The sequence below is a fragment of the Corythoichthys intestinalis genome, chromosome 8 (assembly GCF_030265065.1).
Source record: "Corythoichthys intestinalis isolate RoL2023-P3 chromosome 8, ASM3026506v1, whole genome shotgun sequence".
In the NCBI taxonomy this organism is placed as follows: domain Eukaryota; kingdom Metazoa; phylum Chordata; class Actinopteri; order Syngnathiformes; family Syngnathidae; genus Corythoichthys; species Corythoichthys intestinalis.
The window spans coordinates 26,790,700-26,818,379 of NC_080402.1; the positions used below are offsets into that span (position 1 = coordinate 26,790,700).

Consider the following 27,680-nt stretch of genomic DNA (forward strand, 5'->3'; position numbering starts at 1 on the left):
AGGTTCAAGGGGGCCGAATACTTTTGCAAGGCACTGTACATATACGTAGCCATACTGTATGTAAACCAAACAATAATTAATACATGATTTCTTTTTTTTTTTTTTTTTTTAATCTGTCTCTAAAGATCGATGCGTTTTCTTGACGAATTTAATTGTGAACTCCACAAATAACAGAGGAATTGATTTTTTGATTTTTTTTTAAAATGCTCGTGTACACACCTCTGACTTCAAGAAAAACAACATGAGCGGCGACTTGACATGCCTTCGCCCGGTAATAAATGTACCCCTGTAATAAAAAGTACTGTAAACTGTAGCACAAGTAGCCAGTAATCAACCACTTAATGGAAATAAATAAATGGGCCACAGTCATGAGTCACTACCCTCAACTGAGGCAGTAAACCATTTTAATTGCTTTTAGGAACTTAGGACAAAGGACTTTCTGTTGGTTTTGTTCTGTGAGTGTCTTAAGATGAGCCGACAGTAGTTTCCTTGTTAACTAATTTGTTGGTTTCTTTGTTGATTGGTCAAAGTGTTGCTGGAGAGAAGTTTGTTTGTGTTTGAATATTTAAGGCCCTAATTTAATAGACTTCGACATGCACACCCAATTATAAGTGGCTTGGTCAAACTAGTGTAAAGGGGAATGGGCTAATGTAATTTTATTCCAACTTTTCAAGCAGCAGTACCAGGCCCGTCACCAGACATTAGCCTAATTTGGGTTTATCAAGTGCAGGAGTGAGGGAATAATAATTATTATTCTTTAACTATATTTTATAATAAGCCTACAGTATACTCATCATCATTACGTTAATCATCCGAGGCAGGTTTGCTATTCCCGATCAGCTGCAAAAGAATATGTGAACATTATTTTAAAAGGGTTAAGTGGACTCATTCTTCTCCACCTACACACAAAAAAGGTTCCATGCAAGCCTTTGATAGAAATTGGCAGCCTTTTCTACTCCAGATAGATCCCATTTCTATTGAAGCCAAAAACCATTGGGCTACCTATCCCCCCCACTTTTATTGTAATTTTTCTTTAACTATTTTATCTTCCTCTCTATTTATTTAACCTGTTTAATCTTTGTAATGTTTAAATTGTGAATGAGTGAATATTTGTTGTATGTGGCTGGGGAGGGGGGCACCTTTATCTTGACTCTTTTTCAGAGGGAAGGTAATTCTGCGTTTTTTAAACTTTATTATTCACTTGTCTCCATGGACGCCGTATAGGGGTGAAAAGTGGTATGATTCCACAAACCCCACAAAGAAAATTAGAACATTAGGTAATCGTTTATAAATGTAAAAATTAATCATTATAATTTTAATAGGAATAAAACGAAGGGTTTCTTTTTCTTGTTTTGTTTTTGGCAGAGAGTAAACACCCAGAGAGCATATGTACGTATTGCCAAACCCCCTGTCCCCAACCTCCGTATTTTAATTAAATGGTTTGATCCGCCCTTCCTTCGATCAGACCGGGAGCAGGGGTGCGCATTTACACCAGTCAATGACTCGGAGTGCATGGGACTGCAGAAATGTTTTCAAAACAAAAATCTGGTTATCAAAAAAGGAAAGAAAAGAAAGCAAAACAGGAGAGGGGTAGAAAAGGCCAACAGGATGTGACAAAGTACTTCACAAAGGAAAGTTGGTGTCTTGTGTCAGTGCTGAAAATTAACCTGTTATCTTAGCCCACTCCAGCCCCATCTGGTACCTCGCGATGTCGATTACAAATCTCCGAAGCGAGGTCCCAGCTCACTCCGTAAGAAATACGGGATTTTCTCGGCCTCAATGAGCGATATTCACCTATTCAAAAACATAAATTCCAAATAATGACGGTATTTTTTGGTATCCTACAGATGTTGAAAATTGGTGTGGAAATTTAGTTTTTTTAAATCGGCTTGAATCCAGTTGGTCAAGAATTTATTGAATTTAGTTTGTCATCAATTGAATTTAGTTTGTTAACAAGGGTGCCTTGTTGTTGTTTGTTATACCATTCTAAAGATGATGTTATTTTAATTGTGGTTAATGTATACTGTAGTATAGTTAAAGCAAAACATTTATTCTAAGTCATTCATTATGGTATTTGATTTGAGAATATTTCAAATAAAAATATATTTAGATTGTAAAAGATGGCCTTCAGTACCTACATATCAGTCTATTCATTATTGCTCTATACGCTGTATGTTCACGTAAATATATTTTCATCTTAAATTAATGCAGAAAATGCACAAATTAGTGTGTAAAGATTCACCAGAATGCAGAAAATTACGTACTTGATACTCTAAATGTGTGTGTGTGTGTGTGTGTGTGTCCCAACACTGGTGGTGGGGTGCAAAGTGATATCTTTTCATGGGGCCCAAAATCCCTAGCAGCGCCCCAGCTTGTCACGCTTAGACAAAATGGAGCGGACTCAGATGCAGAATTCAGTCTTTTATTAACACAAATGGCCGATGCAGGAACAAACTGAGGGTGCTCCAGAAGTAGGAAATAACGGGCTATGAAACAAAATGATACAAACTAGAGACATCCCGATCGAGTCATTTTCAAAGTATCGGAATCGGCAAAAAAATATTGGACATGCCTTTTTTTAATATATATATATATTTTTTAATTAAATTGTTTTCTAATTGTATTTTACGTTACAAACAAAATGTCTTACACTCATCCAGAGTCTTTAGTTTTGGCTTAAACTAGGGCTATCAAATTTATCGTGTTAACGGCGGTAATAATTTTTAAATATTTGACGCAATTAATGCATGCGCCGCACTACCCACTCACGCATTGTCATGTTCAATCTATAATGGCACCGTAGAGAGAATTTTGGCAGCCTTTGAAGATTTTTTTAATTGGCTAAAGCCTTACAATCCCTCTATCAACAATTAGAAATATCGTGGGAAGCAATGTGGGGAAGAAAGGTAATAGTTTTTTTTTTTAACACCCTAATTTATTTCCCAACGCAGAGAAGATATATCAATTGGTACCACTACGCACAGTCATGGTTGCACTTCCCATCATGCATTTGGGCAGAAGTTAAATGGCTACAGTATCATTTACTGAAAGCTCAACAAATACACTAGATGGCAATATTTAGTCACAATATACAAGGTCACATTTATCCTTTAAGAATTACAAGTCTTTCTATCCGTGGATCCGTCTCACAGAAAGAATGTTAATAATGTAAATGCCATCTTGAGGATTTATCGTCATAATAAACAAATACAGTACTTATGTACTGTATGTTGAATGTATATATTTGTCCGAGTTTTATTCATTTTTTTCTTAATGCATTGCCAAAATGTATATGATCGGGAAAAATTATCGGGAATGATTGGAATTGAATAGGGAGCAAAAAAAAAAGCAATCAGATCGGTAAATATCGGGATTGGCAGATGCTCAAACTAAAACGATCGGATCGGGAGCAAAAAAACATGATCGGAACAACCCTAATACAAACGAGAAATAAGGGAGCCAGGCAAAATGCACTGGAGTAGGTCACTAAGCATGAGGCACAATATAACAATAGACTGTGGTAAACCCCTATGAACAAATTTACTATGTATAATATCTGTCGCTATGGATGCTGGATGTAGCGGCAACGAAGGGCGAAGGCACTTTGGCACGAGACAGAGGAATGGGGCACAGTTGGGAACAATGGGTAATCACAATCAGAGACAGGTGAGGCAGCAGGAAGGGTGAGTGGGGGAAACAGGAGGGTGAGGCTTCAAAATAAAACAGGAAGCGATAACAATATACCGAGACAAGACAACCCTCACCCAGGCGTGAAACTTTTTGATGTCTTTGCCTGTATCCATCCTGTTAATGTGTGACAATTCAATAAAATATTTGAAAATAAAAGAGTAACGCTTCAACAGAGGAATTTGAACACGGGACCAAAAAGTATCATGCTACTACCTCACTGCAAACTTTTAACTACGAAGCCACAAAAGGCCAGATTATACCGGATGCGTGCAGATCTGCCAAGATATAGCAGCGGAGCCAATCCGTTTCCATTCTATCATATTATTCAAATTATACCGGCTGCTTATGCGCTGCGGAATGACTGCGGACAAGCTCCGACATGCCGGTTTGGTTTGGGCTATTTTTTGCCGCAGTCATATCTGTGGGCGGAGCCAGGCCTGGAGTCAACAGGCCAGGTGCTTATTCACGGTTTAAACACTAGCATGGACGATGAAAGATTTATTATGGAGGTGGAAAGTCATAACGTGGTTTACGATGCAGCAGATACTTTTTACAACTTTAAAAGGGACTCTGCATGCAACGCCATAGCAGAAGCTATGAGGGTGGACGGTGAGTTATGCAAGTAATGTAATTAACTCATTTGCTCCCGGAACCGTATAAATACGTTTTATTTTTAAATGCTCAACTGTCCCGCAACCGTATTTATACGTCTTTTGCTTTTTTCTTAATAAGAAGCATATATAGCTTCCACTGTATCTGAGAAACAAAGAAAAACGCTCCAAACCAATTTTAAAGCAATAAAACTGGCCACTGGAGGGCAGTAGCGCATTTTGGAAGACTAGACAAGCCGATTCAACAGCAGTGAACGGCCGGCCAGCATTGTCAAAGCGCTGGCGGATTGAGCCCAGGCGGCGCTCCGACCGGACAAAACAACGAGAGGACGCCTGGGACACCAGGCGCTGGACGATCGTGCAAAACGAGTGAAACCCCCCGTGGAGCGGCTCGCCTAGCAAACACCGCAGAAATGCAAAAATAATCCATCTTTGTGAGACAGACAACGATGAGGGAAAAGTTTACACAGCTGACGTGGCGACAACGGCGTCATCTCGGCGACAAACCGTCATCTCTCAGTCGTTGTGTGTGAATAAATTGTTACTATTCTATCTAAAGCTCTATTTGTCTGGTTGTTCATAGTATTTTGTAAAAGGAAAACATTATTCAGATGTTTGGGATGTAACTAATGCAAAAAATAGCTTTGTTAAAGTCAAAGTTATGTTTGAAATGTATGCGTTTACAAAAAGCTCATTTTCTCCGTTTTTTCATCAGAAATTGGAAAATTGCTCAAACTAAGCTATTTTCTAATGCTGATTTCTAAAGAATGGAAAAAGATACGAACTTACTTTTTTTTCTGCTGAAAGAAGAGAGTCCAATCTTTCTTTTGGTGGGTTCAAAGTTTATATAGCAATAGAATAGAATTTTCTGTGGGCCTTGCAAAATCAGTCAAAATCCAGAAAAAACGGCCGGGAGCGAAGGGCCTTGTTCTGGTGAAAATGGCTGGGAGTGAAAGAGTTAAATAGTAGAGAACGGGTTGTTGACGTGGTCAGGGTGTCACAAACCCATGGTAAAAGCAAGAACGGGTTGTTGACGTGGTCGGGGTGTCACAAACCCATGGTAAAAGAAAAAAAAAAATTGCTGTTATGTTTGGTCCTATTTTTGACCTACCGCGGAGCAAGCAGTCAACACGTAACTTGGCGGATCCGCACCACACACGCATCCGGTGTAATTTGGGCTAAAGTCGTACATAACATGGATCTTCAGTACTGTATATTACAAGTTAGATCATTTGAAATGTCTGGCTGAAATGTAGAGTAAATTGTGCCATTTCCTGTTCTTGTTTGTATTCAAATTGCAGGTAGAAGCTGGACGTAGCACTCATGAGCGACTATCAGACCAGAATAGTGGTCCGCCTTGCTTTCACAATAGCCTCTGGTAGGAAGCTTTAACTCTTTCAATGAACTTAACAGAAATAAACATCGAATCCATTTGAAATTGGGTGGCTGGTATTATTGATCAATTTTCAAAGAGTTGATCTATGAAATAACTTTACAGCCGTTCCAAAAGTAGAAATGTGCTTTCAGTTTTCTAAGTGCTAATATGCCAAAGTTACTTACTGTGGTCAATGTAAAAATTGTGTATTTCTAGAGCAGATCTGGGTTATCTATCACCAACAAAGGCAGCCAATGAGTTTATTTGTAATAACTGTATAATATTACTGCATTCATTGAATATGTTACAGTATTTGTAGTGAGTAGAAATTGTGTTTCTGTGTAGAATTTAGAAAAACACAAAGTATAATGCAGTATGTTTCTACATTTCAATGTATGCCCACAGCACTCGCACGTACAAGACTGTTAGTCTGGATAGAAGCTCTTCAGGTCTGGGCTTCAGCATTGTGGGAGGCTTTGGAAGCCCACATGGAGACTTGCCTATTTACATCAAAACTATCTTTAACAAGGTCAGACATACTCCATGAAGACACATTGTAAAGTGATATATTCACAATGTAAATCATTCATTGTATATTTACTAGACTTATTTGTTGCTTTTTATTTAGTTTCATCAGAAAATAAACATCAACAGTTGGGGTATTCAGGTTCCCACTCATAGATAACTGGTACCGCCCAAATATACTGTACACGTCACGAAGACCATCACTGCATTTGATGGAAGAGTTCTGGAAGAAAATATTGTTTGCATAAATGCATAAATACAAGTGTGGATTTATGATGTGTCGTTTTCTGACATATTAGTGGCATTGGATAATTTCCCACGGCAGTCCTGTTGAGTTTATTAGACAGGTAGTCATAGTTGCCATGGAAGCACACTATTAAAGCTGTAAGTAATAATTCCTTTTATTGTCAAATGTCAATGCCGCATGTGGTCAAATGTACCGTGAAATTGGTGTGTTTTTGCTGCACTTTCAGCATTTTATGAGTATTTTCCGTATTGGTCTATATGCCAACAGATATAACAGATTTAACTGTACACATCTTAAATTTGGCCATGAAATATGTCTTAGAGACAGCTGACTCAAACAAAAAATGAGCCCCTCTCATGCTAAACTATGTTTCACCATAGATGCTGTTTGTAGTTTGTGACTTGTGTGAAGACCAATATTCATACAATGGGCCAAATAAGTATTTAGTCGACCACTAATTGTGCAAGTTCTCCCACTTGAAAATATTACAGAGGCCTGTAATTGTCAACATGGGTAAACCTCAACCATGAGACACAGAATGTGGCAAAAAAAAACATAAAATCACTGTTTGATTTTTAAAGAATTTATTTCCAAATTAGAGTGGAAAATGAAGTATTTGGTCAATACCAAAAGTTCATCTCAATTCTTTGTTATATACCCTTTGTTGACAATAACGGAGGCCAAACGTTTTCTGTAACTCTTCACAAGCTTTTCACACACTGTTGCTGGAATTTTGGCCATTTCTCCATGCAGATCTCCGCTAGAGCAGTGATGTTTTGGGGCTGTCGTTGGGCAACACGGACTTTCAACTCCCTCCACAGATTTTCCATGGGGTTGAGATCAGGAGACTGGCTAGGCCACTCCAGGACTTTGAAATGCCTCTTACAAAGCCACTCGTTTGTTGCCCTGGCTGTGTGTTTGAGATCATTGTCATGCTGAAAGACCCAGCCATGTCTCATCTTCAATGCCCTTGCAGATGGAAGGAGATTTTCACTCCAAATCTCTCGATACATGGCCCCAATCATTCTTTCCTAAACACAGATCAGTCGTCCTGGTCCTTTGCAGAAAAACAGCCCCAAAGCATGATGTTTCCACCCCCATGCATCACAGTGGGTATGGTGTTTTTCGGATGCAGTTCAGTATTCTTTCTCCTCCAAACACTAGAACCTGTGTTTCTACCAAAACATTCTATTTTGGTTTCATCTGACAATAACATATTCTCCCAGTCCTCTTCTGGACCATCCAAATGCTAGAGAACCGCAGACGGGCCAGGACGTGTACTTTCTTCAGCAGGGTGACACGTCTGGTAGTGCAGGACTTGAGTCCCTGGCGGCGCATTGTGTTACTGATAGTAGCCTTTGTTACTGTAGTCCCAGCTCTCTGTAGGTCATTCACTAGGTCCCCCCGTGTGGTTCTGGGATTTTTGCTCACCGTTCTTGTTATCATTTTGACGCCACGGGGTGAGATCTTGCAAGGAGCCCCAGATCGAGGGAGATTATCAGTGGTCTTGTATGTCTTCTATTTTCTAGTAATTGCTTCCACAGTTGATTTCTTTACACCAAGCGTTTTACCTATTGCAGATTCAGTCTTCCCAGTCTGGTGCAGGTCTACAATTTTGTCTCTGGTGTCCTTCGACAGCTCTTTGGTCTTGGCCATAGTGGAGTTTGGAGTGTGACTGACTGAGGTTGTGCACAGGTGTCTTTTATACCGATAATGAGTTAAAACAGGTGCCATTAATACAGGTAAAGAGTGGAGCCTCGTTAGACCTCGTTAGACCTGGTTAGAAGAAGTTAGACCTCTTTAACAGCCAGAAATCTTGCCTGTTTGTAGGTGACCAAATACTTATTTTCCACTCTAATTTGGAAATAAATTCTTTAAAAATCAAACAATGTGATTTTCTGTTTTTTTTTTCCACTTTCTGTTTCTCATGGTTGAGGTTTACCCATGTTGACAATTACAGGCCTCTCTAATCTTTTCAAGTAGGGGAACTTGCACAATTGGTGGTTGACTAAATACTTATTTGCCCCACTGTATTTGTTCTCTGCAGGGAGCGGCCATTGAGGACGGGACGTTGAAACGAGGAGATCAGATAATCGCAGTGAACGGACACTGTCTGGAGGGTGTGACACATGCTGAAGCTGTGGACCTCCTCAAGAAGACCAAGGGAACTGTGGTTCTCACGGTTCTCTCATGAGATTTACTTATCATTTTAGAAAAGGTACCCATAATTCATGTAGATGAGCCCCAGTCACAGAGAATCATATGACATGTTCTATTTTTATGAAAAGAGAACTTCTTGGTATTTTTAAATGTGCTCCATCCTCACCGTATAAGCTCATAATTTGATTTTTTGGGTGAAATATGTAATTGCATTTCACTATGAAAACAATGCCCAAATGATCTTTTATTGAAGAGTCCTATTAAGTTTTAGATGGCTTAGAATATAGCATATCCAAGCTAACTAATGTGATTTCATGCCAAGTGCTTTTGCCAATATTTTGTATGGCATCAAGAAGGAAGGGTAGTTGTGTGATAGGAATAAATACGTAATGTACCGTTTTATGACAATGAATGGCTCCTCTGCAACACTAAAACCTCCGATGTTACTAAAATGGGATGTGAATTGTGTTATACAGCTAATTATGTTTTTTCCTGGTTTACAGTGTAATATGCGTTATTTTAAAACCAGGCCCATGTTGACGGATTGTTTTCTTTTTATGGAACTTGATTTATTTTCCTATTTTATGTAACTTATGGTCATTTTTTAATGTAATACACACAGTATTTGGTGTTCTACAACAACAAAGTATGCTGTTAGTGTTTTTATTAAATGGTCATTTGTTAGTGAATTATGATTTCTTGACAACTTTTGGGTTGAGTTTAACTCATCTGCTGACACTTACGCCAAAAGACATCCTACACACCACAAAATTAGCATGCAACACTGACATCAAAACGTTTTAAGCTTAAAGGTCAAATATTCAAAAAGCATTTTAATGTTTAGATATTCTCCAAACGAGGTGGGTGTTATAACCATTTATTGGCCTTTCATTTAAAGTGCCTATGAAATCAAAAAGCTTGATTATTTCATATTTCACACAGTATTTTATGCTCCTGAATGAAATGGACTGCTTGGATGTGTCTGTGGAACCGATTGTTTTATTTATTCAATTTTTAAATCCCACGCCATAAAAAAAGTGTCTTCTGGCTCCAGTCTCGGGTTTAGGACGAATGCGAATGTGACGTCACCTGGGTCAGCATCTCACAATACAGCATTGTTTTATAGCATGCAGATGGACTGCAGATTCAGCCGTTTATTTTTCGCATCACGCCAGCCAAATGTGCTGCAGGGTTTTGTTGCTGCACCAGGGAGAGGCATGTTAGTCTTTTTGGGTTTCAAAAGGTTCCCTTTCACCACAAGATTGGCCAAAATAAGTCCGACAACTTTGGGACCATTGGACTTACGAAGAAGTGAGTTAACATCGGGTTTTGTATTATGTTAAATACTGGGATCAAGGGCACACGTTGTAATATGGAGGTGGATTGCATTTTGTGGACGACGATGCTCCCTGTCCACCGAGAATGCCACTCGGCCGACGACCGGTGGCTTGTCGCACACCCCCTCGGTCATCTTCGCTTGCCCGTCGGGATAGCGCAAAACTCAGCTTATTGCCCTCTTCGTGTGCCCGCTGTTCTGTCAAATTTTCCACCCCATCAGAAACTGGAAGTATGTGTGAAAAAGGCCGCGAATACAGCGATTACAAAGTAAACACTACAAACTTTCTTTAAATAAAGGAATATTTACTTACGTTTGATCATGGACGGACATGTAGAAAAGTTCTCCTCAGACACATCCTGACATGTTAGCTGCACACAACAAGTTCTCCTCAGACACATCCTGCCATGTTAAATGCACACAACAACTGCACGCCGCTCTCTCACTGTTTACATCTTCGCCATGTACTTAAGCAATCATTTCCGCCATATTCGTGTTGAACATGTATGCTTGCGATGTTACTTGTTTATTTAGCACCTGTGGATAGCATTGAGAGTCCAACTGAATGTAAAAGAGGGCTTATTCACAGCCACAACAGCTTTTGGAGCAAAATATTATAAGGGTGCCAAATTTGGCAGAACACCGGCAATAGACCACTATCCTCGGGTTGGGCACGGGCAGCTACATGCTCCTCCGACGTCGGCCGATTTGTCCGGCGGTCATTCCCCAGCTGCTTCCCCGGCAAACAAGCTCTCCAGCCAGCAGCAGGGGAACGACAAGCTGTCACTTCCTCGCCGCTGGGGGGATTGCCGATTGGCGAAGACAATCGACAACCCCACCGCCGTGTGATATGATCCGGGGTAGTTTTGTATAATTTTTCGCTTTGAAAGGCAGGAATAAGACTTTGAAACGACGCTCGGTTCAGGTTAGCATGTCGAGTAGCTGTCACGCCTCCTGGTTTGTTTACGCTCTTCGAAGCCGGGGCAGGGAAATGACAAAAGCCGGACTAACTCCGGTGGCATAAAATATCATTTGGGAGGTGCAAGAAGTCAACAATGTTGACCATTATGGAGTAATTTTGCCAAGTTGTACTGAATAACTGCATTTCATATTTCATTTAGCACAAGACTGTTATTTGTCATGACCATATCATTTATTTAGCAATTGGGGAAAATACTTAGATAAAAAGAATATCCTGTATAAATATTGGAGTAGAGAGATTGAAACGATGACATTTTGCTGCGCTCTTCATCGCATTTTCCTCGTTCTAAATAATTCCTCCTCAATGGGCTGATTTCTAAATCAGATGAAATCGTGACCCTGCCGTCATCCTCCAGCTGGGGACGCTAGAGCGCTATAACAACAGGCAATGACTAAACGGTTAAACAGATTAAAAGACTAATTTCTCGTCATCTGCGCTTTGCCAAATTGTTGTACATAGTCGAACCATCTCAAAATATGATAATGCTATTTAAGACTTTTTTTTATCCTGTCATAAGCACTTTAACTTATTGTTTGCCATTGAATAGATGTCTAATCTATTTTGACTGGGACAGACTGGCAGCAAAGGATCACTGCCAGCCCTTCCACTCAAAATGTATAGGAAGTCTAGCTCCGTCAATGACATTCAAAGATGAGCATTCGCAGTCAGTCTTCTCAGTTGAAAATGAATTTGACATCTATTGTTGTCAATAGCAGGCAATGAGGTACCGTAATTTCCGGACTATCGAGCGCCCCTGATTACAAGCCTCACCCAGTACATTTTTAAATGAAAAAGCATTTTGTACATACTGTACATAAGCCTCTCCTGTTTATAAGCCGCGTGTGCCCACATAGTAACATGAGATATTTATGAAGAAATACACAGAGCTTTATGAGTTTTAATAACATACTTTAACGAATCAGGTTATAAATATAGCGCGTGACTTACGGGAGCAAGGGAGGTGCAGAAGAGCGAGAGACGTGCCTTCCTGTTGTTGTGGGGGGGTGTGCGGGTCGGCTGCTGCAGACAGCAGTCGTGTGTTGTTCCACGAGTTTCCAAAATAAAGAATTACAACCTAACTAAGTGGGTGACTCTTTGTCAACGTTACAATACCTTAACTCTTCTTTCCAAAGAGCGCCAGCAAAACGGCACTTAGCTGACTCCTCAAGCTCACTGTTGACCGTGTGTCGTCCTCTTCGTCACGCAGCAGACCGGCTTTTCGAAACCTGTTGGTGATGGTGGATTTTTTTTTACACTGCTCCACTCTTGTGCAAAAGTTGCTCTTCGCGTGCGGCCAGTTTTGGTAAACGATCTCTCATCCAAGCCGTCTATTCAACTCGGCAAGTCATATCCATTTCTTCTAGCATTTTCCATGATGCGGATATGCTAATTTTATTAATACACAAAGATGAGGGTCTGGTACTTTTATTCATGCACAAAGCACAAAGTTAAAATACGGGTAAGAGTGCAAACTAGCGTCTTCCTCGATGCAACATTCCACGTGTTTTACGCTTACATTTTATGCTCGAGCGCTCCTGGTGGTCGTTAGAAAAATTGTTAATTGGCCGCATCATTGCATACGCCGCAGGATTCAAAATGATGGAAAAAAGTAGCGGCTTGTAGTCCGGAAATTACGGTAAATACTCTGAAATTAAAAACAACAACAGCAACATTAGTGTTATTGGCGGCCTCAACAAGAGTGTATTTCTTTTTTTTTTAATTCATTTTAAATAATAAATGTTAATAAAAATAAATTTATTTTCTTAATTTATACTTCTATTGATACATTAACACGAGAGCGGGGGAGAAAGAGAGAGGAGAGAGACATGACAGCTCTTTAATGATTTAAGTTCGTTTTAAATTGTAATTACTGCAAGAAGTCACTTGCACGACAAAGGGTTAGTGGTATTGGAACTTCGTCCATGATTTTTGAACAGGCTCTCAACTTGCAACTTGAGTCACTCAAAACCCAAGTTCTTAAAGATATGAGCTTGCGCAACATCACGGTCATTTGTACCCCCAAACTCTGTACCAAATCTTATTGGACATACAGAACCATTCAAATGATTAGAAAAATGCGTTTATAAATAATTGAATGCATACGTAATAACTAGGATGGGAATCGAAATCCGATTCCAATTCGGAACCGGTTCCGAGTGTTTCGAGGCCTCGACATCACAATGAAAAAGCCTTAACGATCCCTTTAACGATTCCTAAAGACGCGTATTGCGTCGTGACGTGTCTTGTTGTCCAGACGCATCAAACTAGCATGGTGCCAAGAACCACTCGCTCCAAAGTTGGACTACACTTCACCAGGAAAGAGTGTGAAAATGAAAGGTTACGACGGGAAGCATGAGCATTGCAGCCATAAACATAACAATGACAGCACGTAGGTTCAACCGCTCGAAAGTGTGTCTTCACTTCACGAGGAAAAATTACAACAAAGCGACTTGCAGTCATTGCAAGGTGGAGATAACTGCATCGGGAGGGAATAGACTGCACTGTACTCACCGAGACAGCTATACAGCTAGCTAAACTCCGAAATGACGATACAGAAGACGTTGGTATAATTTGATGACTTTATTCAACCATCACTTGAAGAGTGAAACTAAAAATAGAAATGAAACAAATCAATTTCGTCCCCAATAACAAACAGGTTTGCATCAACGTAAATCAGCGATGATTACCTGCTAATAACAGTATGGTTAGCATTCGTTCGCTAGCATTAGCACATCGTTCAAACCACTACACAACTGGATTTAAGTGTCCGATCGCGAGTGGAAACACAACAACAACAACACAAAAGATTATACATACAGGCGTTGCCTCTGTAGATATTAACATTAACAAAGAACGTAGGCTCGTAGAAGTGTTTCCCTCTCTCACTTCGCTCGTTCACTCGCTTGGATGCGGCATTTCTTCGGGTGCCCAAACTGCGGCCCGCGGCCGAAATACGGCCCGCCTCCACATTTGGTCCGGCCATTTTGATTTTTTTTTTTTTTCTCAATCGTGTTATTTATTTCCTGGCCTTTTTCCTTGAAGAATTCAGAGAGGGTTGTTTGGTTATCTATTTAATTAATAGTGTTTTTATTATTATTATATTATTATTTTTATTTTATTTACTTTCATTCCGTGAAGAATCCAGAAAGGGTTATTTGATTGTGGCTTTCTGAAAAACAATAATTTTTTACATTTATGCACTTCTGCAATCGTCACACTTTTTTTGTTACAAACTGACCCCGGCCCCTCATCAGAGAAGGGAAAAGTTATGTGGCCCTCACAGGAAAAAGTTTGGGGACCCCTGCTTTAACACATATTGCCAAACGCAGAACAACAACCTATCTGCCATTATATACCAATATTTTTTATTTCTATTAGATAAATGTTTCAGTAAAATGTTACACATTCTTGTGTATTTGCCACTTATTGCCACAGTTAACATTGAGGCTTTGGGCCTCTTTTGATCTCGTTGTGAGTTTGTAAGGTTGTGAGTTCTGATTAAACAAACTCGATGCCAATCAAAACGTTTGTTGTTCTTTTCCCCCAAATTAGAATCGATAAGAGAATCGATAAAGAATTGAATCGTTAAGCAATATCGATAATGGAATCGGAATCGTAAAAATCCTATCAATTCCCATCCCTAGTAATAACCAATCCTTTGACTCGCAATGTATAGGAATAGTTAGGCTCATTAGTATTTTTCTGCTCACCAGGCTCCACCCTAAAAACCAAAACCTTCATGTTATCCAGAAAACTCAATTTCTCCTCAGTTTTGAATGGGGCTGTCTTTGTGGATGTTTTATTCATTTGAATGTTTTTTCTCTTTTCTTTGTGAGTCAGAAGGCCTTTTAAGTAGCAGAATCAAGAGTATGCATTGGAGTGGGAACTCAATTTGATAGAAATGTTTCAACTTTAAACAGATGTTTAAAACAACAAGTCAGAGAAATAGGGAAAAAAAAAGTAAACTGAGGCTGTATTTTTTTTTTTTTTTTTAATTACACAGAACTTTGCATTTAATTACTAGAGTTGCCCGTGACAACTTGACATGCAATCCATTTGCACACAAATGTTTCATTTAAGAAGTAGGAAGCACTGAGGGAGATCCTGTCTGGAGCGCTCTGCATTCATCAACACCATCTGCTCGCCTTGGCAGTTTTATTGAAAGGCAGCCTGCTTCATCCCTCTCCACATGAACAATTGACTGTGAAGAGCCTTTAAAGTGAATGAATTCCAATGTGCTTTATGCAGTTAGAAGTGATATTATTTGCAGAATTAGGATTACTCTTAAAGCCAAAAGTGGGACAGAATGTTGTGTGTGTCTGTGTGTCTGAAGCTTCACATGCACTTTTGATTACCTTCTATCATGTGCACCCAAAAATGTTTCTTCTGAATTGTTAGTTCAACCGCATACGAGGGATAGTCCAGCGAAAACAAACAACAGATTGAATCAATGTCCTTTAAGCCTCACTGCGCGTGATTTTTTTCAGAAACTCACTTCTGCCCTGCTGTTACAATGCAACGGGTTTTCCCCATTCCAAGTAAAACATTCTTAAAAGAGCTCACTTGATATGCAAGGCACTTATGATCCTCACTCAGGAGGATTTTTGAGGTCAGCCAATTGACTGTGAGCTTATTTGACTGTCACATCTGTAACACCAATGGGTTTAATGGTAGGGGAAGTTAAGAAAAGTATGTAGCTGTAATATAATGGACCTACCGCCCCCTTGGAAAACTCGGGCAACCCAAGTAGGCTGTATTGGCTGAGCCAAAATTGTGTTGGTTCGTTCCACTGAAATGGATCTACGTGACCTCTGCATTGTAATTTACATACGTTGCTAATTACTACCAAAAAAAAAGTTCTACTCACGGTTTCCAGTCATTTTTAAGTAATTAGCGTTTTCGTGTCGGTCTTTTTTTCCCCGGTGGCGCAGTAATATTGATACGGCGGAGTCGTATCGTCAGTGTGGGAAGCCATTTTAGGTCATGTGCACCAATAGGAGACGAGGACTGTTGCTATGCGCTTCGAAAACAAACAATATGGCGGCGACCGTGCCAAGCTACAACACGAGCGAAGATGAGCCAAAGATAAGAAAACCGCATTCGGAATTTAGTCAAAAGGCATCGAAACTATGCTATATGCATCTCTCAACTGTCCAAGGGCGAAAAAGGGCAGGAATTTGGAAAAAACGCGCAGAGCCCGCGTGGTTGCGTCAGACAATCGCTTTCTTCCCAGGCTCCGTCGAAGGATCTTGCTGAAAATGCGTCGACTGGGATTTTTAACGACATTCACTACAGGTAAGCCACACGCACGCCTTTACTACAAGGTTAATTGTTATTAACTTATGCTAAAAAAATTCTTATTTAAACTAGTGTCGTAACGATACCATTTTTTAGCCCAGATATCAATACCACTTTGTTATAAAATGTATATAGGGTACAGTGTGTCGAAAGTGAATCCAGTAGACCTTTTTATTGCATACCAGTTATGGGTGACAATGGCTAAATAAACCTTTTGGCTCAAGAACATCAAGCTGTAGTCAATAAAAGCCCTGATACTGACGTGGCAGTGATTGCTGTAAGTCTGCAGATAGATTTACAGTGTAAATTGCATTTTTTCACAGGAGGAGGCAACAGAACGAGGACTGACGTCTCTAAGGTCTCTGCAGCTCCTGGCACTAGTGTGTGTTCAGCACTCATTGGCATCCATACATTCACAGGTTGTGACTCTGCTTGTGCCTTTCATGGCAAAGGCAAAAAAACCTTTTCTTTTGCACGTCATAAAAAACAATACCTGACTGGGTTTGCAAAGCTTTTAAACTTGACCTACAAACATTTAACACGTTGTGTAAATACGTGTGCCACCTGTTTTGCCAGTCATGTGCCAAAAATGATGCCAAATGCAGATCTTTCTGTATGGCCTCGTCAGTCTTGCCAGAAAATTCTATTCCCCCCAAAACTGATGCTCTGTACCAACATTGCAGGGCAGCAGACTATCAAGCAGCAATTATGAAACGTTGTCTGACAGTTAAAATGTGTGCCCCTTCACCCATTGGGAATGGGTGGGACATTGAGGATGGGCAGTTGGCAGTGACATGGATGACTAAAAATCCTGCCCCATACTGTTTTGCAAGTAGTCAACTGTAGTTGAAAGGCAACTAATTGTGACATGGGAAGATGTTCCTGTATGTCTGCAAAACTTTCTTGTACTGATTTATATCGGTGCCAAGCATGTGAGAATGTTTCCAAAGAAACAGAAGACACTTGGATGGGATGATGACTTTGAGTAAAGCGATTTTGAGGAGTAATGTTGTCATGTACAGTTTTACTATTCTTTTATTTCTATTTTTTTTTTTAATTCGTTTTTCAATATTTGTATGTGTAATAATGTGTATTTCTATAGTATGAGATACTTCCATGTTTAAATAAATGTGTACCAACAGTACCATACTTGAATGATTCCAACCTTTTGTGTATATACAGTGTGATTAAAAAAGGCTGTGCCAAAATCAAAATGCCATGTCAAAAACGAAAAACATTAAAAAAAAAAAAAAAAAAAAACTACCTTGGACAGATGTAGGAAGTAACTAAGTTTAATTTCATGTTTTCATAGTACTCAAATATGGCCATCACCAGCAGCATGGACAACATCAAGTTGACATGAGAATTCCTCCCTCCCGCGTTGATTGCGTCTGTTATGTAATCTTTCATGTCATCAATATTCGCTGGAAGTGGTGGAACATACACTTAGTGTATAACATACGTTATGTGCCATAAAGATGGATAACGAACTTTGTCTTTAACATACCAACACGTCCAGCAAGTACTGATGATGTGAAATATCGAACAACAGTTGCAATCAAGACAATAACTGCGACATGCACACGTTTGAGAGGAATTCTCATCGTGGCTTGATTTTGTCCGTGCTGCTGGGTGTGCTCACATTTGAGCACTTGTGAAACATGAAATAAAACTTGGAAGTTATCTTCAACACGTGTCCATCATTTCTTTTGTGATGTCTTTCATTTTTTAAGTATCACCTTATGATTTTGGCACATTATATTTTTGATCACCCTTTAATTTTTTTGTCTCATTCCATTTTTGCCATGATTCACATTTAGGAGGGTGTGGTAGCAATTGGGTTGATTTTCAGCTATTTATGATCATGGCGTGCATTTTTTATTTTATATATTTCATTGCATAGTAGGTTGTGATATTTTTAATATGACACATAAGCCTTTAGCTTAATTCAATATATATTTCATTGTGCTGGGTGCAAATCATTAATGTTGAAGTGTTTCCTTCAAGAAATTAGCTACATTTCTCATTCTGAATTCACCTATGTGTATACTAAGGCACCAATACTTGTTTCAAATGTTTGGTAGATGTGTTTATGACATTTGATAAAGATTTTGTGTTGCCAGAATTAATATAACACTTAAAACAAGCAAAAACAGCAACACTAGATCTGTATTTTTGTGTATTCACATCAAGATACATTTCTGGCTGGTGACTAAGTTAGGAGGGTATTGGCTTTGAAAAAAATCAATTTTCTAAGCACTTTTTCCATGGTCCCAATAAAGCCATATTTCCACAAGCTTGTCCATTCGCAGCACTTCCTGGTCAACTCTAATCTTTTAATGGACGACGGTCTCACAGAAGAAGTTGTAGCTGTCAGTGAAGGGTGTTTCAGTTCTGAAAAACACGCACACACACATAAACCATGTGAGAACTGTTTCATCCATATCATATTTACATAATCTTCCAATCCAAATTATATAGGCTTGTCTATTCTGCCATTTTTTCCTGAATAAAATTATCAAATAGGTTTTTGGAACTACGGTTAAACAGACTAAATACTATGTTATTTGTCAATCTTAACTTTTTGCTCAAAGTTAACAATCTAACATCATAATAATGACCGCTACAGCCCAGAACTCACATTGCAAGTCTTAACTTCATATGTGATCTGACCAGAAGCCCACAACTCCCATAGTTATTCACAACAAAAGGCGTGTGTGTGGCTTACCTGTAGTCAATGTCGTTAAAAATCCCAGTCGACGCATTTTCAGCAAGATCCTTCGACGGAGCCTGGAGAGAAAGCCATTGTCTGACGCAACCACGCGGGCTCTGCACGTTTTTTCCAAATTCCTGCCCTTTTCGCCCTTGGACAGTTGAGAGATGCATATAGCATCGTTTCGATGCCTTTTGACTAAATTCCGAATGCGGTTTTCTTATCTTTGGTTCATCTTCGCTCGTGTCGTAGCTTGACACGGTCGCCGCCATATTGTTTGTTTTCGAAGCGCATAGCAACAGTCCTCGTCTCCTATTGGTGCACGTGACCTAAAATGGCTTCACACACTGACGATACGACTCCGCTGTATCAATATCACTGCGCCACGGGGGAAAAAAAGACCGACACGAAAACGCTAATTACTAAAAAATGACTGGAAACCGTGAGTAGAACATTTTTTTTGGTAGTAATTAGCAACGTATGTAAATTACAATGCAGAGATCATGTAGATCCATTTCAGTGGAACGAAATCCATTTTCTAAGCACTTTTTCCATGGTGCCAATACAGCCTAAAGGGTCTTTAGTGATTGAAGTAGGTGTATGAACAATTTATGGATGATGGCATGAGTTCAAATTTCTGAATTTGCAAAACCACAGTTAGTAATAGACATGTTTTTTTTTTGTTTTTTTTTAAGATTCATTTTTAAAGGAATTTTCTGTGTAGAAGCAGACAAAGAGGGTTGCAGTATGCAGTGTAACAGTTAGTCAGTGGTATTGAACTTTACAGAGAGGAGACCATTATTGAAATGGAGGCTAAATGCTACCACTCGCAGCTGAAAAACGAGAAACCCCACAGGTTTATCTATCTATCTAGCTATCCTATAATGTTAGCTTCTTCTTAACGTCATGTCATGTGTTCTGTCAGATTTTTCTCCCAAAGATTTTGTGGCAATGAATAAGCAGACTTTTACTTTCAGTTGGATTCTCAATATTATCCGGAGATGCTAAATAAACAACTTACATCATGAACATACATGTGCAACATGAATACGGCGTAAATAAATACTCAAGGTGTTAACATTGAGAGAGTGGCGTTGATCGTAGCTACATGCTAGGTGTGTGCGAAGAACTTTCATTTGTGTGTGTCCGAGAACCAAACGTAAGTTCATATTCTTCTTTCTGAGCGAAACATGGGTGGCGCCATCTTGGAAAATGTCTGCTCTGAACTTCCGGTTTAGAAAAAACAATATGAATTGCGGTTAAAGAAGGCAGTGTGTTGAGGAAACCACAGAATCTCCAAAAATGGATTCAGCACGACGTAGATGACACTCCGAGACTCTCTGTGCTGTCTGCCAACTCCTGGAAGCGCCTGTATATATGGTTTGAAGTGGAATGTTTTGAACAGCCTCCAGCTTCAAAGCACCAGTGTGGATCTACCTCGCCATACGCCTTTAATCGAAACAAGCCACAGACAAGAAGTTAAGAACGTGATTTAAACCCAAGGATATACTTAACAGATTTTATGATTGTTCTTATCACTTCGTTGATCAGTCGTGGACAAAATTATAACAACCTGTCAGCCTGTGTCAACGTGTTGAATAGATTGATACGCCGGCTACTTGAGTGACCAAGATGAGGTGAAATTACAATTACGGTAATTTCCCAAATATAACGCACACTTTTTTCCCCCCAAAATTAACTTGTAAAATCATGGTGCGCATTATAAACGGGTACAGGGATCGAGACAAAAATTTAAATATATATATATATATATATATATATATATACACACACACACCGGCCACTTTATTAGGTACACCATGCTAGTAACGGGTTGGACCCCCTTTTGCCTTCAGAACTGCCTCAATTCTTCGTTGCATATATTCAACAAGGTGCTGGAAGCATTCCTCAGAGAGTTTGGTCCATATTGACATGATGGCATCACACAGTTGGTGCAGATTTGTTGGCTGCACATCCATGATGCGAATCTCCCGTTCCACCACATCCCAAAGTGCTCTATTGGATTGAGATCTGGTGACTGTGGAGGCCATTTGAGTACAGTGAACTCATTGTCATGTTCAAGAAACCAGTCTGAGATGATTCCAGCTTTATGACATGGCGCATTATCTTGCTGAAATTAGCCATCAGAAGTTGGGTACATTGTGGTCATAAAGGGATGGACTTGGTCAGCAACAATACTCAGGTAGGCTGTGGCGTTCCAACGATGCTCAATTGGTACCAAGGGACCCAAAGAGTGCCAAGAAAATATTCCCCACACCATTACACCACCACCACCAGCCTGAACCGTTGATACAAGGCAGGATGGATCCATGCTTTCATGTTGTTGACGCCAAATTCTGATGCTACCATCCGAATGTCGCAGCAGAAATCGAGACTCATCAGACCAGGCAACGTTTTTGCAATCTTCTATTGTACAATTTCGATGACCTTGTGCAAATTGTAGCCTCAGTTTCCTGTTCTTAGCTGAAAGGAGTGGCACCCGTTGTGGTCTTCTGCTACTGTAGCCCATCTGCCTCAAAGTTCGACCTACTGTGCTTTCAGAGATGCTCTTCTGCCTACCTTGGTTGTAACGGGTGGTTATTTGAGTCACTGTTGCCTTTCTATCAACTCGAACCAGTCTGGCCATTCTCCTCTGACCTCTGGCATCAACAAGGCATTTCCGCCCACAGAACTGCCGCTCACTGGATATTTTTTCTTTTTCGGACCATTCTCTGTAAACCCTAGAGATGGTTGTGCGTGAAAATTCCAGTAGATCAGCAGTTTCTGAAATACTCAGACCAGCCCTTCTGGCACCAACAACCATGCCACGTTCAAAGTCACTCAAATCACCTTTCTTCCCCTTACTGATGCTCGGTTTGAACTGCAGGAGATTTTCTTAAACCATGTCTACATGCCTAAATACACTGAGTTGCTACCATGTGATTGGCTGACTAGAAATTAAGTGTTAACGAGCAGTTGGACAGGTGTACCTAATAAAGTGGCCAGTGAGTGTATATATAAAGACCGACTTTTTTTTTATTGACACGGCCATGTTGTGTTGAAGAAACGTATGCGGCGATCCGTTGCCGACCATTACGGTACGTGACGTCACCATTTTGTTTCGGTCGTGGCGAGCTAGGGAAGGAGGCGAAGTATCAAACAACGGAGCTATTCCGCGTTGCTTTATTGACATTTAGGCTGCAACAAAATACTGTAGCAATGTCTGTCTCACATGCAACCCGTGGAATATAACTATCTTTCCGGCTGTTCCCTCAACAAAATACCTCCCCCCGGGAACTATACAACGTGCCAACATAAGTTCCGCCGGTGAATTCTGTTATAACTCGTTACACGGTAAAACTTCACTTTCATTGGTCGAATGATTTCGTCTGTGTTAAATTCTGCTTTTTTCACTCTTCATAAAGCACAGCATTTAGTTTCTTGAACTCATTTGAGTCAACGTTTATTGCAGCTCCGCAACACGGAACGTAACAAATGTAACACAACACAGACTTTCGGTGTCCTTCAACTTTATCTGTCCCTCGGGAAACTCAAACCCAAATAACAATAGTTCCCCTTGTTAGTCTACAGCGATGCGTGCTTTCTGTTTTCCGACTTCTAGCCTCACTTTTATTTTACCGTATATATCCATGGAAGAAACATTTATTCATCATGATGAAACGAGCAAGTTATACAGCAGCCTTTAAAAGAAAAGTCACATCTGTTTTGTTTTCTCCTGGAAGTTGGAGAAGTTGTCAAATCATATTATTACCGTACATATTGTCAGTTTACGGTAATGTTTTGAACTACCAATGTGCTATGCTTGTGCTGTGTTTCACCAGTCAGTAAAATGACATTTCTGTATCTGTACACGAGCTCTGTTTTCTTGTATTCTTCTATTTATTGGTGCTAAAATTAGGGTGCGCGTAATACATGGGTACAATAATTTTCCTTAGATTTCACAAGTACATTTGGGGTGCGCGCTACACACGGGTGCGCCTTATATTCGGGAAATTACGGCAATATTACATTTGCCGAATGCAGATGACAGATTTCTACTGGCCTGTTTACTCCAACAACATTACAAAAACCTGAAATTATGGCTTTTATTTTTGGTATGCCACCCCTAAGAAAAATTTCTGGAGGTGCTACTGATTTAGAATATGCAGTATGGCGCCACCTCAAAAACGTGGTTGATCAATGATTGTCTGGCCTGTGAGTGAAGAGGGCAAGTGTTACATTTATGTCTTTCACTCCCCCGCCACCCACTTTCCCTTTGTGGTCTCCGTGTGACGTCATAGCAAGTGCCTAGGGCAAGTGAGCGAGAACAACTCAAACAAAAAATAAAATAAAATTTAAAACAAAAACGAAAGGTTTGTAGTGACCACTACAGCTGCCTAACATAACGGCACTAACGGAACTAGTGTGGGGGATGCTGTGTTCGTGTTCGGATGTGGAACTTTTTGACACTCGGTTTCCGGCAGAGAGAGAAGAGACACAAGCCCTCGGTGTAGAGCGACAAGACTCACTAACATCATCTGCTACAAGTTTGTATTTTTTATTTAGGTTTCAGGATTCTTTTAACCCTAAAATGCACAAGTTACTGGACCCTACACTCTTCCATAAGTGGGTCAAAAATGACCCATATTAGAATCAATGTGTTTTTATGCCATTTTGGTGAAGAATAATCACTTGTATATTGATTAGTATGATATTTAGGGCCACACAAGAATGATTTCTTGCTTGAAATATCTTTATGATTCAATTAACATTTTCTGGGGGGGGGAACAGAACAGCAATAGACTTCATCCTTCCTTGTATTTTATCATCAATGATAGAGAGCTCCCATGGATCTTTATGTGGAGACAGCGGTGCTAAGCCCTTGTGGAGGCACTGACCGATTTCTGAGGATTGTGGCTCTGTGTTCTGCCCTGGGTGGGAGGTGATTCTCTCTAGTAAGAGCCCTACCAACTCATTCTGTTGGCCATGATTTGGACACTTTCTTCTTCAAAGGACACATAAGTGGAATCTTATGAGTCAGATTGATCCTGTTCAGTTGGATTTCCAGGTGGACAACTGCCACCTGGACAATAGTCTGGGTCCTCATCATCAGAAATTTCAGACACTTGAGTCCAACCCCGTCACTGCCTCTTCATCATCCAACATATGTAGGACCATTTCAGCTGTAAATCTAGCACAAATCCAATTTTTTCATGTTTTTCCGACTCGACTGAACGGGAAAAGTCGCATAAAAGTGGACCATTTTCAAATTCGATCCAGGTCACTTTCGTATGTGGTTAAAATCCGCTCCGGGCCACATTTTTCCAGAATGTGGCTGCGGTCCGAACTGTCATGTCCCCTAAAATGGAATTCATGCAGCAATTAACATCAGCAAAGAGCGAGAGATAGGGTGCTGCGGTAGCGGTGCAGCTGTGCATTTAGCTAGGCATGTGCGCCTAGCTTGAATGCGGCTTTTGGGAAAGGAGCGGGCCTGACAACAGTCATAAAAAAATAAAATGAGTTGAGAATAAACCTGACAATGCTCGGTTTTCTCTCTGCTCCAATACTCCTGCGCATGCGGGCCAGTTTGCTCAGCGCATCTCGGACTACGAATTAGAGCGCATGTGTGATACTTGAACAGGCTCAATGGACAAAGGCAGTCTGAACGGGTACGGCAAAAAAAACAGATATGATAAAAAATCGGAATTGTGCGTTAGGTTAGGACCTGCGGTATTATACATCCTTAGTTAGCTAGCTAGTTATGAAGTAGTTAATTTGTTGATAAATAATAAAGAGCCATGAAAGATACACACACAAAATACTATATGGACATAATACTTACAGTACACGTATCACCTCTTGCTGTGTAAAATAATCTTCTTAAGGGATGTCACTTTTACATATAGTCTCTGTGGTCCACGGTAAATTTATTCCTGACAACCAAAGTTGATAAGAATGAAAGATTCTTATTGGATTCCATAGATAATGCATGTGGGTCATTTTTGACCCACTTGTGGAAGCTTAGGGTAGTAATACAAAAATGACATTTTCAAATGTATAAAAAGTTCATCAAAAATTTGAATGACATTATACTGTATCAAAAACATGTTTTTGAGGAATACCTGGAATATGAATTGATAACAATTTTTCATTCATTTCATTATTTCAAGAAAACAACCTCACTGGGTCATTTTTGACCCACTTATGAATCTAAGGGTTAAAGTCACTTTAAATTCTGGTTTACGCTACAAGACTGGAGCCAAGTCTTGTGGTTTGTTGAGAATGTGAATACAGATAAAGACATCTTTATCACATTGTTGTATGACCTGAGGCACGAGATCATAGCAGCAAAATAAACACATGATGTTGAATGATTTTATTTGATTCCAAAGAATTTCAAATCTGACAGTTACTTTTCAATGTTAAAACTTCTCTATCCTCATGAGAGTCAGCGTATTATAGATGGCTTTGGGCAACAGTCATCTGTCAATCACAGGACATAAACTCATATTGACAGTTTCACACCTGTGGATAATGTAGTCTGGAATTAACCTACCATAACCAAAGAAAACAAACCAGTTGCCCGATTTGCCAGTGATTTAATCAATGACATAATTTCATTGCAAAGAAATAGCATTTTGAAACTTAATTTATTATGTATTTGAAGAAGAGAGAAAATCAGGGAGTGTTGATTTTTCTCTGTTGGAATCTGCTGAGATTCCCTCTTTTCTACTTCTGCAACATCATTTTTAGTTTTGCTTGTGCCTTCTTTGACATCACAGTGGATTTGAAATGGAATGATCGAAATGTCAATTATTTCCGACTCTCAGTTAATTTTATGCATAGTACATCCATTTTCCAGATCTTAAAAATAGTCTATTTAGACCACCCTTATAGTCAGTTTTTCCAAATCAAGATGAAAAGCCATTTTGAGCAATCTTTCCATAGCATTCCATCTGTACAGACTGTATTAACATGTTCAGACTGAGCCAAATCAGACAGTTGATGTGGTACCCTTTGGATGACAAACCTGCTGTGATTGCTTCCATTTTAGTAAAAGTGACTCAGCACTTAATGACTTAAAATTTAAAGTTGTCATAATTTCATGTTGTGGCATAGCTGCTTACAATATAACTTCATGTCATGTTGTGTCTTGTTGTTTTTTTTATCCTTAAACTCACTCTTAAAAAAGAGTAAATTACATTTAGAGACATTAATGCTGTTTAATCACTTATTTTTATTTGGCATGAGATTTGGTCAATATTTAATTGATGATCCAAATAAAATCCATTTAAGATTAGAATTTTTCTTGATGAAAGCATAAAACATTAAAAGGCAGCATTAAAAATAGGTATAATTCAAACATTTTAGCACTTCAAAAACTATCTGGTGAAACGTTATTCATCACCAATATACAGGTTTTACACAAATTAGTATTGTATCTGTGATACCAATTTCAAAATTGAAATGATTTGTCTTTTTTACACACACACACACACACACACACATATATTATATATATATATATATATATATATATATATATATATATATATATATATATATATATATATATATATATACCTCCTGCTACAAGTGTCAGTATAGTACAGACACTACTAATATAATTTGGCCACAAGAGGGCAGTGTCTATGTTCTTTTGGCGTGATGGAACGTTGGTTTATTCATCTGTTGGAGCGAAATTGAATCTAAATACCTTGATTTGATGGTTTGTCTGAGGGCCAGGACAAGCAACTTGATGCTTGCAGCTATATTTTAACTCTTTTTTTCAATTACCAACTGTGTTTCTACACAGTGTGATTATAAGTCACTTGAGTGTGAGGTGCCATTTAGGCAAAAAGCATGTTCATTTAGTGTAAAGTAGAGACAGCATTTGTCACGTGCACCTAAGAATATGACACAAAATGGTGCACATTGCACTAAAGTAGAAGTAAGGTTGAAGTCTATTCTTGTAAAGACATGCAGGAAAAAGCTAAAACATTGGCTCTTGATCTTTTTCATGCTGTGTTTCCATAGCTTTGTAGACAGTGCTGGATGAGCAACTAATCATGAAAGAAATGTTACCGCATTATTTACCTATGCAGTGTGTGTTTTTTCTTATTAGACCCAAATTTTTAAAGGGATAGTAGGAAACTGACGCTTTTTAGGTTGGTTTAAGACAGTTCATTTATCACAAATCATTGTTGGAGGTGACAAGATCAAAAAGTTCTTCTGCAAAAGGCCATAAATGGGGAATACCTTGCTTTTCCGAATCTATTTCCATCGTCTCTAATGCTGCCTGGTTCATTTACCTCCTTGCCACTGTTTTTCCTTTGCTGCTTTGCCTTTTAGACTTCAGTTCTAAGATGCTTTACTTTACCTGTTTCCAGTGTTTGTTGGTTTCAGTCATCATCCATGGAGGTAAAAGTAATGAGCCTTTTGAAAAATAAAGAATACATAGTAAATGTTTTTAGATGTAGATGGAGTAAAAATAATAGATAATCGAGTCATTTTTTATAGGGTGCCATTTAGGAGTGTGACAAAATATAAAAATGGTGATATATCGTGATACTTTGTATCCCAAAAGGTTATCGATATGCTCCTGCCAAGAATCGAGATATCGTTTTAAAAAGGTGTCAATGTTAAAAAAATCAAATAAAAGGAACCAACAAGTTGCGACCAAATTCTTCCACCATAATAGTGTCTCAGTTAACTACAGTGCCTTGCAAAAGTATTCGGCCCC

At 39.3% G+C, this 27,680-nt stretch overlaps 1 protein-coding gene across 1 annotated transcript in view; it reads left to right on the plus strand.

Annotated features, from left to right (window-relative positions):
- Window positions 1-9,618, plus strand: part of si:dkey-92j12.5 (multiple PDZ domain protein) — a 118,168-nt gene extending 108,550 nt beyond the window's left edge. The window contains exons 40-42 of the mRNA XM_057843319.1: window positions 5,603-5,679; window positions 6,082-6,205; window positions 8,496-9,618. Of these exons, the coding sequence (XP_057699302.1) occupies window positions 5,603-5,679; window positions 6,082-6,205; window positions 8,496-8,642 (348 nt within the window). The 3' untranslated portion in view covers window positions 8,643-9,618. The remainder of the gene's footprint in view (window positions 1-5,602; window positions 5,680-6,081; window positions 6,206-8,495) is intronic.
- Window positions 9,619-27,680: the final 18,062 nt, after the last annotated feature.